Genomic DNA, 12,474 nt, shown 5'->3' on the forward strand with positions numbered 1-12,474 from the left:
CTGCACTCTTTCTAGAGTCTCAACATCCTTTTTACATTGTGGCAACCAAAACTGAATTCAGTATTCCAAGTGTGGCCTTACCAAGGCATTAAATAGTGATATTAACACTTCATGTCATCTTGATTCTAACCCTCTGTTAATCAACCTAGAACTATGTTGGCTTTTTGGCAGCTGATGCACACTGCTGGCTCATATTTAAATGTTTGTCCACAGAACTCCAAGATCCTTCTCACAGTTATTACTGTTGAGCAAGGTACCACATATACTGTACCAGTGCATATTATTAGATGGTTTATAAAAGCCACCATTCATACATCACACTATGCTCCAAAACATGCTTGATGAAATATTGTGGCTGGAAATACAGAATGTGTTAAGCCAAAATATGATTTGCTAGGTTTTGCTATAGTGGATGGTGGAAAACCAGCCAGAATATGATCGCTAAAAGAAAAGTGTTCATTCACTCTTTATCATGTGTGTTATGATAGGTTTCTACATAGCAATGCCTGAAATCTCGCTCTTCATTAAGAATAGTAAGGTAATAATTCAAGATTCACCCAACATGCAATGTAGAGGGAGGAGGAAAACCAATAGAGCGGTTACACACAGAAAGTAAAAGATGTCCTTTTATTTGTTTGCAAAGCGAATACAAACTTAGAAGAAGATTTATCACTTTATATAACTTTGTTAATTTTCCAATGTGGCTAAGGACTGAATTATTTCTTCTCCAAGTAACCTCTTATGACAGCTTCTTATTGATTCTTTTGAAGGTTATATCAGCAACTGTAGAAACCTTAAAGAATTAATAAATTAATTTTGTTAAATAAATTAAAATACTTTTTGTTGAATCCATAGAAGAATATCTATACATCCAATATATATATATATATATATATATATATATATATATATATATATATATATATATATGTCACATGTTTAAGCTGAATTTGAAAATTAAGGGAGACTAGGATAGATCTATTTCGGCCTTATTTTGGCCTCATCAGCTAGCCATACCCACTGGGACTTGAACCTGCAACCTTTGCCTTGTAAGGCAGAGAATTATCCTCTAGGCTACAGTATCCAATCCCTTCAGCTCTGTACCAGGGAAGGGTTACATTTTGTGTCGAATCACCCTGGTATATTGAAGGAACATCACAGCTCCTGTTTTGCCTCTCTGCCCAACCCAGGGCCATTTCCAAGGCAGTTAATTTTATTGATAGCCGACAATTCTATCTGTATGTGTCACATGTTTAAGCTGAATTTGAAAATTAAGGGAGACTAGGATAGATCTATTTCGGCCTTATTTTGGCCTCATCAGCTAGCCATACCCACTGGGACTTGTATATATATAACTTATATATATATGTCTATGCGACGTTTCGGTGAAATCACATTCACCATCATCAGGCTGAAGTTTCAAGCTTCGTGCTGTTGTAAAATTTTTACATTTTACAACAGCACGAAGCTTGAAACTTCAGCCTGATGATGGTGAATGTGATTTCACCGAAACGTCGCATAGACATGCAAAATATTACACCGGGCAAAACCCGAATTCAGAACAATCTACATACATATACCCGTGAAAATTTACGAAAACAAATATATATATATATATATATATATATATATATATATATATATATATATATATATATTTAAGCTGTCCTGAGAATGATTTTGATAGCTATATATATATATATTCATAAATAAATCTATGTATATCTAGTATTATGTTTGGATCATAACATGTTCAGCTGAAAGCTTTCTTCTTCTGAAATTCTTAATAATCTAGAAATTCTACATTAGATCTTTATGGCTGAGCAAATGAACCAAATTCATCCTCAGCATTTTAGAACAGCCAGCTTCAAAATTCTCCATTGCTGCATCTTAATTCATACAGGTAGTCTTATTTCCTGCAACCTCTGGTTATAAAAAGAAGATTTGTGGAAATCCAGGCCAGGACTTGATAAAGCTTAAGCAAACCTAACAAACTCTTGATAAATCAGCAGTTTTTATTCCTGCACATGGCAGACATTTTAAATAGTTTTAAATATTTTATTTATTCATATGTTGAATTTTCATATTTTTATTTTCAATCAGTGATAGACTATTTTGGCTACACTAGGTACGTGGAAGGAGGCTACCAGAATCACCTTTTTAAAAGAATGTGCCTACAAAGCATGGACTTTGGTCCTCCTTACTGACCCCTTGTTCTTTTATTTACTGATCCATTTACTGCAACTATAAAGAAAAGTAATGGTTTCCCTTCTCCAGTCATGTCCGATTCTAGGGGGCAATGCTCATCTCCATTTCTTAGCCAACGAAGCCTGCATTGTCTGAAGACATTTCCATGGTCATGTGGCCAGCATGACTAATACACCAAAGCTGCTACCTTCCCACCGAAGTGGTACCTATTTATCTACTGCCATTTGTATCTTTTTGAACTGCTAGATGGGCAAGCTCTAGGGCAGTGTTTCCCAACCTTGGCAACTTGAAGATATTTGGACTTCAACTCCAGCATTCGCTGGCTGGGGAATTCTGGGAGTTGAGGTCCAAATATCTTCAAGTTGTCAAGGTTGGGAAACATTGCTTTAGGGCACGTAAGAGGAGCTCACTCTGTCACACACAGTGATTGATTTGATTTGATTTGATTATTTGATTGCCGCCCCTCTCCGGAGATGGGTTCTTCCTGGTTTGGACCGGTTCAGTTGAACTGGTGGCAACCCACTGGTGATGTCATGATGACATAATGGAACCGGTTCAGACAGTGCTGGGCTGTAGGGGTCGCCATCTTTTTTTTTTTAATGTGGATTTTTTTTTTAATTTGGGGGGTTTCGTTTTCTTCTGCACATGCACAGAAGTTGACTTTCCAACATTGCACATGCATTGCCATCTTGTTTTCAGCTTTTTAAAAAATATATTTTTTGTCACTCTGCATGAAAAGCACAGCCACACGGCATGGGAGGAAGTAAACCAGCAGCGAGATAAGTTATAACCCATCCCTAAGTCATGCAGCGTTTGGGTTTCAAATCAGTTCAGCGTCTTTAACTGCTGAGTCACCACGATGCCACTGCACATATATTGAGCGAATTGTCTGTCACACCTGTGCAAAGGTGCATTACAATATATACAAGCATTGACCAATTAGGTCAGTGATGGGGAACCTTTTTTCCTCAGGTGCCAGAAGAGCATGGGCACGCACATACCCAAGTGACCACACTCATAATTCATTGCCTGGGGAGGGCAAAAACAGCTTCTCCTGCCACTACCCCCCCCCCAAGGCCCTCTGGAAGCTGGAAATGGCCTGTTTCCCACATTCTGGTGGGCCCAGTAGGCTCATGTTTTGCCCTCCCCCGACTCCAAAGGCTTCCCTGGGAAGGTAAAAGCGACCTCTCCCATCCTCCTGGAGGCTGTTTGGAAGCCAAAAATGACCTCCAGAGCCTCTATATGAGCTAAAAATCAGCTGGCTGGCACACACGTGCACACTGAGCTAGGGCAACAACTCGTGTGCCAGCAGATATGGCTCCGCGTGCCATCTGTGGCTCCTATGCCATAGGTTCACCATCACTGAATTAGGTCATAGCATATTCTGCTGATGCATCATGACTCAGCATTCCTTCCACTTTACATGAATTACATCTTTTTCACTGTACCGGGAATATTACCTTAGGCTCTACAGCCTGACATTGTCTAGAGTTGTGCAATGCTTTAGATTTAAACTCTTTTTGAGCGCTAAGAACTAAGTCCAACTCTAATCTAGCTCTAAAGGCGTCTTTCCCTAGGAGGGGTGTGGAGAGGGCAGCTGCAGAGGGCAGTCAGAATTCCCTGGTAAAGATGCAGCTGTTTTATGAAGTTAAAGAGAGATTTATTTATTTATTTATTTATTGGATTTGTGAAGTGACTCGAGACAGCACGTAACGAGACGGTTCGCTTTATTTCTCAGCTCTTTAGAAGTGACTACCAGCTGGAACGCGTCTCAGCTGGCGCCGGGAAATCCGGCTCTATTTATACACAAATTTTCCCGCTCAAACGCGAGCTGTCAGCGCCATAGCCAATCAGGCGCAACCTATTTACATAGTCTGCCCAGTGACAGTTTACATAGCAATACACTGAGTATTCAACACCCCTCCCTTCCTAGAAAGAAAAAAACCCATACAGATTACACAGAAAGCCATGTGACATATTCAGCCAATCGGTGAGGTCTTTGGGTGTTCCTGGTGGACCTGCGCAATTCAGTTAGTCCTTCGTCGCTGGCGTGGAAGGAGGTCGGTTCGCTAGTACCTCCTCTGGATTCCGAAGGCCCTGGTTGCAACCCGGCCCCCAGAGTTGAGCTGGCTGGCACATCACCGACCTCCACGGACGAGGATGGCTCCGGGGTGCTGGCCGAGCGGCTTCGGATGGGTGAGTCCAGATTTAAGTCCATCCATGTTGGCGTTGCGTTGTTTCCCATCGGTGGGTCTGCGTGTGCAATCAACGGGTTAACGGTAGCAGTAGCCTCAGTTTCTGGGCACCTTCTTAAATGATCGATGTGCCTAGTCCATACTCGGCCATCGCTCAAAGATATTAAATAAGTTTTTGGTGCTTTTTGTTGAATAACAGTGCCCTTAAGCCACTTCAGGCCCCCATCAAAATTCCTTGCGAATACACATTGCCCCATAAACATATGTCTCTCAACATTATCAGATATATAATTCTTTGTACAATACCCAGGATGTAGTCTGTCCAAGGTTGATCTGAGCCTCCTGCCCATTAGAATTTCTGCTGGGCTTCTATTTGTTTTTGTATTGGGAGTTATATGTTGTGCCAATAAGAATTCATCTAGGTGCTCTTGCACCTCCCCAGGGCCAGCCCTTTTCAATGCTTCCTTGGCAACCCGTACGTATCTCTCTGCCAATCCGTTCGCCCATGGCGAAAAAGGAGATATGAGGGCATGCCTTACCCCTAACTGATCCAGGAAGAGTTCAAACTGTCTGGCTGTCAGTTGGGGCCCATTGTCTGAAACCAAAACATCTGGGCAGCCATGCGTGGCAAAAAGGTGGCGTAACGCTTTAATAGTTGAGCATGTGGTGATGTTATGCATCAGTATTATCTCGACCCACTTAGAATATGCATCTACCACAATTAGAAAATATTTTGAATCAATGGGACCAGCGAAATCTATATGCAATCTAGACCAAGGGCCCTGGGGTGGCTCCCAGTCCATAGGTGTTGTTTTTGGGGGTCTTGGCCGTGACTCCTGACAAGGGTCACACTTCGACACCCACCTCTCAATGTGGCCATCTAGCCCTGGCCACCAGAAATGGCCCCTTGCTAGTCCCTTCATCCTCACGATTCCTGGGTGGCCCACATGGAGCATGGTTAAAACCTTAGATTTCAGAGTCTCAGGAATCACAACCCGGTCACCCCATAACAGACATCCTTTAACAAAGGAGAGTTCTAACCTCTTACTTTTAAAATCAGACAAGTCTGTACCCAAGTTTTCATTGTTCCACCCTTTTAGAACACAATTTACAACTTTCATGAGAAGGGGGTCTTTAGCTGTATGCTCTGCTACCTCCTTGGCAGTTGTCAGGGGGTTATCAGTTAACTCTATTAATAAGACATCAGCGGATGGGGCAGGATCCTCTACTAAGTCAGGAATGGGGCATCTGCTAAGGCCATCCGCATGGTTGATGGTTGTCCCTCCCTTATGAATCAGTTCATATTGATATCCTGCCAAGAAGATTCCCCATCTTAGCAAGCGGGGGGACATAAAAGGTGGAGTTGGTCTGTCTGGGGCTAGAAGGCCTAACAAGGGTTTGTGATCGGTTACTAATTGGAATTTTCTACCAAAAATGTAATTGTGGAATTTCTTTACTCCTGAGACTAATGCTAACGCCTCCTTGTCCAGCTGACTGTAGTTTCTTTCTGTGCTGGACAGGGTTCTGGAGAAAAATGCGATAGGGGCCTCTGTACTGTTAGGCAGTACATGAGCCAGTACACTACCCACCCCGTAAGGGGAAGCATCGCACGTAAGGCGTAGGGGAAGTAATGAACTGTACTGTACCACTACACTTTTGGACGTTAATAGACTCTTTATTCGGGTAAAGGCTTCACTCTCAATTTTCCCCCATTGCCAGGGAACTTCCTTCTGCAGCAGCCGGTGTAGGGGTTCCGCTGCTGTGGCCTTCTGCCTCAAAAAAACAGAGTAGAAATTAAGTAATCCTAAAAAAGCTTGTAGTTCAGATTTATTTTTGGGCTCGGGAGCGTGTTGTATTGCCCTAACTTTGTCGCTAGTGGGATGGATCCCTTCGCCATCAATAGTGTATCCCAGAAAATTAACACTCCTGGTCCCCCATACGCATTTGCCTGGTTTAACTCTTAGGCCTTTGTCCTGTAGCCTCGTTAGAACTTGTCTTATTCTAGAATTTAATTGGGCCTGATCCTTTCCTGAAATTAGAATGTCATCAAAGTAAGGTATAGTTCCTCCTATTCCAGTGAGGAGGCGTTCCATCAAGCTCTGGAATATCCCCGGGGCTACACTGACTCCAAATTGCAATCGGGTGCAACGGAATGCTCCCCTATGGGTGACAATGGTTTGGAAATATGATGTAGGCTCGTCTACGGGAAGCTGTAGGTAAGCCTGGGCGAGGTCGATCTTTGCAAATACTTTCCCCTCCCCCAGGGAATGCAGTAAGTGTTGTACAACCGGTATGGGGTATGGGTGATGTTGTAAGGCTCTGTTCAGGGTTGACTTGTAATCTGCGCAAACTCGCAAGGAGCCGTCTGGTTTGAGGGGAGTGACAATTGGGGTTTCCCATGGCGCTTGATCTATTGGAACTAGAATACCTTGATGGATGAGTTTGTCTAACTCAATATCTAGTTTAGGTAGTAGAGGCAAAGGAACTCTCCGTGCTTTGAGACGGATTGGAGGCACCTTAGGGTCTAGTGAGAAAGATATAGGTGGCCCTTTATAAGTACCCAGAGTTGGACTGAATACATTTGGAAACTCCTTGACAAAATCAGGTATGTCAGAATGTGTAATTGTGTGGATGCCAGAAATCCCTATCCCCAATGGGTTCATCCATTCCAAGCCTAAAAGGGAATGTGTTTGCCCTGATACCACTAGCAGTGGAAGGTCACCCTTAAAACATTTGTATACAATTGGTACATTTACAATGCCTAAAACAGGAATTAATTGCCCTTGAAAATCCTTAATACGTAAATCAGAATGCATTAAATTATGTTTGTTAACATGAGGCATATAAAGTTTAACCTTTGTCCAAGGCATAATGCTATAACGAGAACCAGTGTCCAGTTCCATCTGGCATGGTTTAGCATTTAACAGCAAAGAAATGTTAATTTTTGTTTTGTTGGTTGTTACCGTATTAATAGTAATGTTCCGTGTACCTCTTATGTAGTCGCGGTTATAGTTGGAGTGCTTGTTTCGGCCGAAGGAGCGGAATCCTCTGTTCCCTCGGTTTTGGTTGTTGAATCTGGCAGCCCTTGGAGAGGAGAAGGTGTCCTCTGGAGTTGGGGCTCTGCAAGCGGCGGCAATGTGCCCACGGCGGCCGCAACGGCGGCAATCGGCGTCCCGGAAGGGGCATTGATGGCGGGGATGGTTTCCGCGGCAACCGGAACAGGGAAGAATTTGACGTGGCGGTCTTGTGGCTTGGAGGTGGTCTTGCCGAATTAGGAAGCAGTCGTCTTCGGGGTGTGGAGGTGGAATTGCTTCGGAAGGAGAGTGGGCTCTTTGAGGAGGCGAATGGATGTGAGCCACGACTTCCTGTTTATCGTTGTGCTTGAGTTCTCGTGCAGCTGCTTCAGCTACTTCAGCGGTCTGGGCGAGTTTGATCACGTTTTGAAGTGAAGGCTCCTCTTCGGTCAGGAGCTTGTTTCTTACCGTAGAGTTTTTCATTCCAAAGATGAGGGCGTCAATTAAACGCGCTTCCGGGTTTTCAAACCGGCATTTTGACAGCACGGCTCTGAGGCGCGTCGCGTATTGGTTGATAGATTCTCCCTCAAGTTGTCCCATTCTGGAGAACTGGTGTCGATAGACGATTGGCGGCTTTGTCGGTTTGAAATGGTCGGAGAGCTTCGTCTTCAGGGAGTCCCAGGAAATTGAATTCACCGGCGTTGGGTCGGTCAACGTCTGGGCGAGATCGAACATTTCGGTGCCGCAGTAGTTTAAAAAAATCGCTCGCTTCCGATCGGCATCGGCGTTTCTCATGCCCGCAGCCTCGAGGAACACTTCGAATTTCGCTAGATAAGCGTCCCACGTAGTCTTCTCCGGGTTGAAGAAGTCTGGAGCTCTTCCGACCGGCAAGGGATCCATTGCGGCAAGCGAAGGCTCGTTCTTCCGTCGTCGCCAGGTGAAGTGACTCGAGACAGCACGTAACGAGACGGTTCGCTTTATTTCTCAGCTCTTTAGAAGTGACTACCAGCTGGAACGCGTCTCAGCTGGCGCCGGGAAATCCGGCTCTATTTATACACAAATTTTCCCGCTCAAACGCGAGCTGTCAGCGCCATAGCCAATCAGGCGCAACCTATTTACATAGTCTGCCCAGTGACAGTTTACATAGCAATACACTGAGTATTCAACAATTTGTATGCCGCCCCTCTCCAGAGACTCTCACATCCCTGCGAATAGGAGCTTTTTTAAAATCTTGGAATCAGCAATGCTGTACAGTCCTATTACTCTTGCTCCTTCCAGCGACATTAATATATATTGAATTTATTTATTTATTTATTATTTATTTGTTTATTTATTTGTTTGTTTGTTTGTTTATTTATTTATTGGATTTGTATGCCGCCCCTCTCCGCAGACTCGGGGCGGCTAACAACAATGGTAAAAACAACAAGCTCAGTTTGTTTTCATGTTAATATATTCCAGTCTTTTTGACATCACACGTTCCAACTTCAAAGAGTTATTTTCCAAGATTTACCTCAATAAGTTTATCCCCAGCGATTTCTGCAGTATAATGGTAGTTTGGGAAGTCAGCAATCACTTTGCCATTTTCTTTTCTAACTATTGCCTGAAACAGATTGACATGCGTTAGTTGTCTTGTTCATTCAATAGCATTTAGTCTTCTTGGACAGGATAAATCTTCCCTGGGACTGAAAATAGTTTTGATTGCAAGAATACCTGAGAACAACTCTAAATAATAGCTAGAAATAACCTAGTAAGCACTTAGCACCCTTAATTCGGGCACTTGCTGGGTCTTATTTTAGCAACTATGTTCATGTACCAAAAACAAAAATACAATCCTAGTGACTAATACGTAAGCAGAGATGAGTGGTAGAAGGTTGCTTCTTCTAACTTAAAAGGGGCAGATGTGTATAACTAAATTAAATTTAAAGAAAGATCTGAAGTTTTTCAATTGATTTTAGGGAGAGAGTCAACCCTGTTCGTTAATCTCATTTGCTGGAACTAAGAAGATCTAAAAAGGGCTGGATTTTTAAATTACTGATATATTTATTGTTTGTTATATTTATCCAAATGTATTCTCAAGAGCTAACCTGTACAGTATATGGCTAGTCCTGGACCTATAATCATTTTTAGTATTGGATTATTACTGTAAACTGTCTTATTATTGCTGTTAGCCACCCCGAGTCTCCGGAGAGGGGCGGCATACAAATCCAATTAATAATAATAATAATAATAATAATAATAATAATAATAATAATAACAACAACAACAACAACAACAACAACAATAACCAATATTGAGTTGCTAGCCGGTACGGATCACACTACAGTCCGGGTGACCAGTGGGCACACAGGTCCCAGTGAGATTTTGCTTCTGCCCATGTGGAGGAAGCAAAATCTCGTGAGAATACATACATGCGCATGAGACTTTCGTTATTTCTTTTCTGCGCATGCACAAAAGCAAAAAAATCACCAAAATCTCACACCTGTATGTGTGTCCCCTCATGAGATTTTGCTTCCTGTGCATGCGCAGAAGCAAATTCTCACCGGGACATGCATGCCCACCCACCCGGAGCTGCGCGCACATGGCACCAGTAACAGAGGTAAGTAGGAACCCAATATGCTTACAACCACGACTGAGCCCAAACTTTCTGTTGTTAAGTTAGACATTTGTTAAGCGAGTTTTGTCCTTTTTTACGACCTTTCTTGCCACAGTTGTAAGCTGATAACTAGTGTTGGGCAAACTGAACTTGCAAAGTTTAGGTTCGTGCCTAACTTTGCAGTGTCCGACATGCTGAACCCAAACCCGAACTTTTTCAAAAGTTCGGGTAAAGTTCAGGTTCGGGTTCAGCCGAACACCGCGAAACGCCGCCACCCAGGAGGAGAGTGGGGAATCCCTTCATGGGATTTCCCACCTTCTTTTGCTTGCAGCGCCGCAAGCAAAAGGAGGTGGGAAATCCCACGAAGGGATTTTGGGAGCGGGGCTTTGACGTCCCGGAAACTACTTCCTGGCCGTCCAAAACTGGGACGAAGGAGTCTCCGTGACGTCAAAGCCTCGCCCCCGGAATGCCTTCGTGGGATTTCCCACCTCCTTTTGCTTGCAGCACTGCTGTGGCATCCTTTTCTGTAAAAATATCCTTTTCTGTAAAAATAAAAGGAAGCAAAAGGAGGTGGGGAATTCCACACCTCCTTGTTTATTTTTACGGAAAAGGACGCTGCTTGCTGCAAGCAAAAGTTCGGGTTCGGCAAACTCACCTGAACTTCACCGCAAAGTTTGGGTGAGTTCGCCAAACCCGAACGTCGTTGGGTTTGCCCAACACTATTCATAAACACTTAAGATCAGGAACAGGAATATCAAGGAACAGGAAGTCCAAATCCGCAAGATGGAAGACATGGTGCCAAGCAATTGTTTACCTTGTATTTTTTGCCTCCTACGGTCTCCATTTCTGATTCCTTGCCAATAACGAATGTATTAGTCAAGGTATGCCCTCCTGGATAAATCTGAGACCAAGTGAATTCATCATTATTCTGCACTATTTCAGTAATGATCTTGAAATTTCTTCCTTTTTCAATTGTATCATGTGGAAGACCTAACAGAGAGGGAATAAGAATCAGTTGTTAATTAACACTGTTAATTGTTTATCACAGTCCATTAAAAGTGCTGCTGTTTAATTGCTTTCTTTTTCCCCTAGAAAGTTTGGGGGAGAGGTTAATTGAATTTACATTTATCTTGAATTCGTATTTATAGATAGTAATGAAAAGTAACCTTTCTTACATGGGAAGTTTGTCCCTAAAAGTATTGTTTTTAGTAAAGCCAACTTGTAACATTTCATGATTATAAATGTATGAAATAGGAACTGTCCATTCAGTAGCCACAATTATTATTATTTATTAGATTTGTATGCCGCCCCTCTCTGAGGACAATACCTCTCTGCAGCCTTTTTGGCCTGCTGATGAAAGCTTTCTCATAATTCAGTCTAATTTATCGGAAAAAGAAGATGGTGCAAGTTTTTGAATTACAAAAATTTGAATTATATTTTTAAAAAGCTATCAGAAAAAATCCTACAGACACTGTGGAATTCTACAGCACTGATGTACATTTTGTCCTCATCCAACACCAACACCACCCCCCAAAACCCCATACCATTAAAATCCTAAAAGCTTGCACTCTATTTTACTAACCAGACAAGTTAATGCAAAGATAATGCTTTTCTCTTTGAAATTCACGGTGCAAGAACTTTCTTTATCTAGCCAAAGGAATACCTAACTTTATGAAAGAGGAAAAATGTACATTCGCACCTAGGCGCTTCATAAAGTTGTCATAGTTTTCCTCATTTTCCATTTCATACTTTCCAGTGAAACCCATCTTCTGTGTGATGGCAATGAAAAACTTGCAGATGGAAGTCTTGATGAGGAGGAGTCTGACTTGGCCCAGGAATGGAAAGCTCCAGTTTATATAAAGCTTTCTTAGTTCAGATTACCCACCTGACCACCTCACAGTTGTCCTCATAGAGTTCTAAAAGGAAGTTAACTCTTTTAATAATAGGAGTGCAATTTAGCAAGAATTACTAACCCTGGTGTCATTGACCTTGTAAAAAGGTTCATTCTGACAGGTCTGTATTTAGAAATACCAGAACGTTTTCCCTAAACTATATCCAAAGTGATAAGGGTGGTTTTTTAAAGTCATTATTTAATTGGGGGTGGGGGGGGTGGGGTGTTTAAAGAAAAAAACAGAAATTATACTTTGGCCAATTATGGGGAAAAATTTACAATGCTATATTAATCCTCATCCCTACTTTTTCTTAATTATTTCTGCTGTATCTTTCAGAAACCATTTAAGCAATCCTTTTTAGTTTAGGGGAAAATTTATTTTATCCAAACTAAAAGGTTCTAGAATGTATAATCTTTGTTTGTGGGGAAAGTATTCTAACTTCCTGGGAATGATGGTCATCCATTTTTATGTTATTTGCACCTTGTCCAACATTTTTTTTTTTAAAGGGAGATTATCATAAATGTATGCAATCTCTTTCCAGATGTTTACGGCAAACATGGATATTTCAATAT

At 42.2% G+C, this 12,474-nt stretch overlaps 1 protein-coding gene across 1 annotated transcript; it reads right to left on the bottom strand.

The window, feature by feature from the left end:
* Positions 1–739: 739 nt before the first annotated feature.
* FABP6 (fatty acid binding protein 6) lies at positions 740–11,776 on the bottom strand. Its single transcript, XM_070735903.1, has 4 exons — positions 11,710–11,776; positions 10,825–11,000; positions 8,928–9,017; positions 740–793 (listed from the first exon to the last, which is right to left on the bottom strand). The coding sequence occupies exons 1-4, from the start codon at positions 11,774–11,776 to the stop codon at positions 740–742; spliced, it is 387 nt and encodes a 128-aa protein (XP_070592004.1).
* Between the last annotated feature and the right edge of the window lie 698 nt (positions 11,777–12,474).

The sequence above is a fragment of the Erythrolamprus reginae genome, chromosome 2, assembly GCF_031021105.1.
Source record: "Erythrolamprus reginae isolate rEryReg1 chromosome 2, rEryReg1.hap1, whole genome shotgun sequence".
Taxonomy (NCBI): Eukaryota; Metazoa; Chordata; class Lepidosauria; order Squamata; family Dipsadidae; genus Erythrolamprus; species Erythrolamprus reginae.

Bases quoted from the DNA above. Each gene is read 5' to 3' on its own strand.
- FABP6 (XM_070735903.1), bottom strand. From the start codon at position 11,776: ATGGGTTTCACTGGAAAGTATGAAATGGAAAATGAGGAAAACTATGAC. The intron at 11,001-11,709 runs GTGCGAATGTAC...CCTCTCTGTTAG, and splicing joins CAACTTTATGAAGCGCCTAG to GTCTTCCACATGATACAATT. The intron at 9,018-10,824 runs GTAAACAATTGC...AATCTGTTTCAG, and splicing joins TAGGAGGCAAAAAATACAAG to GCAATAGTTAGAAAAGAAAA.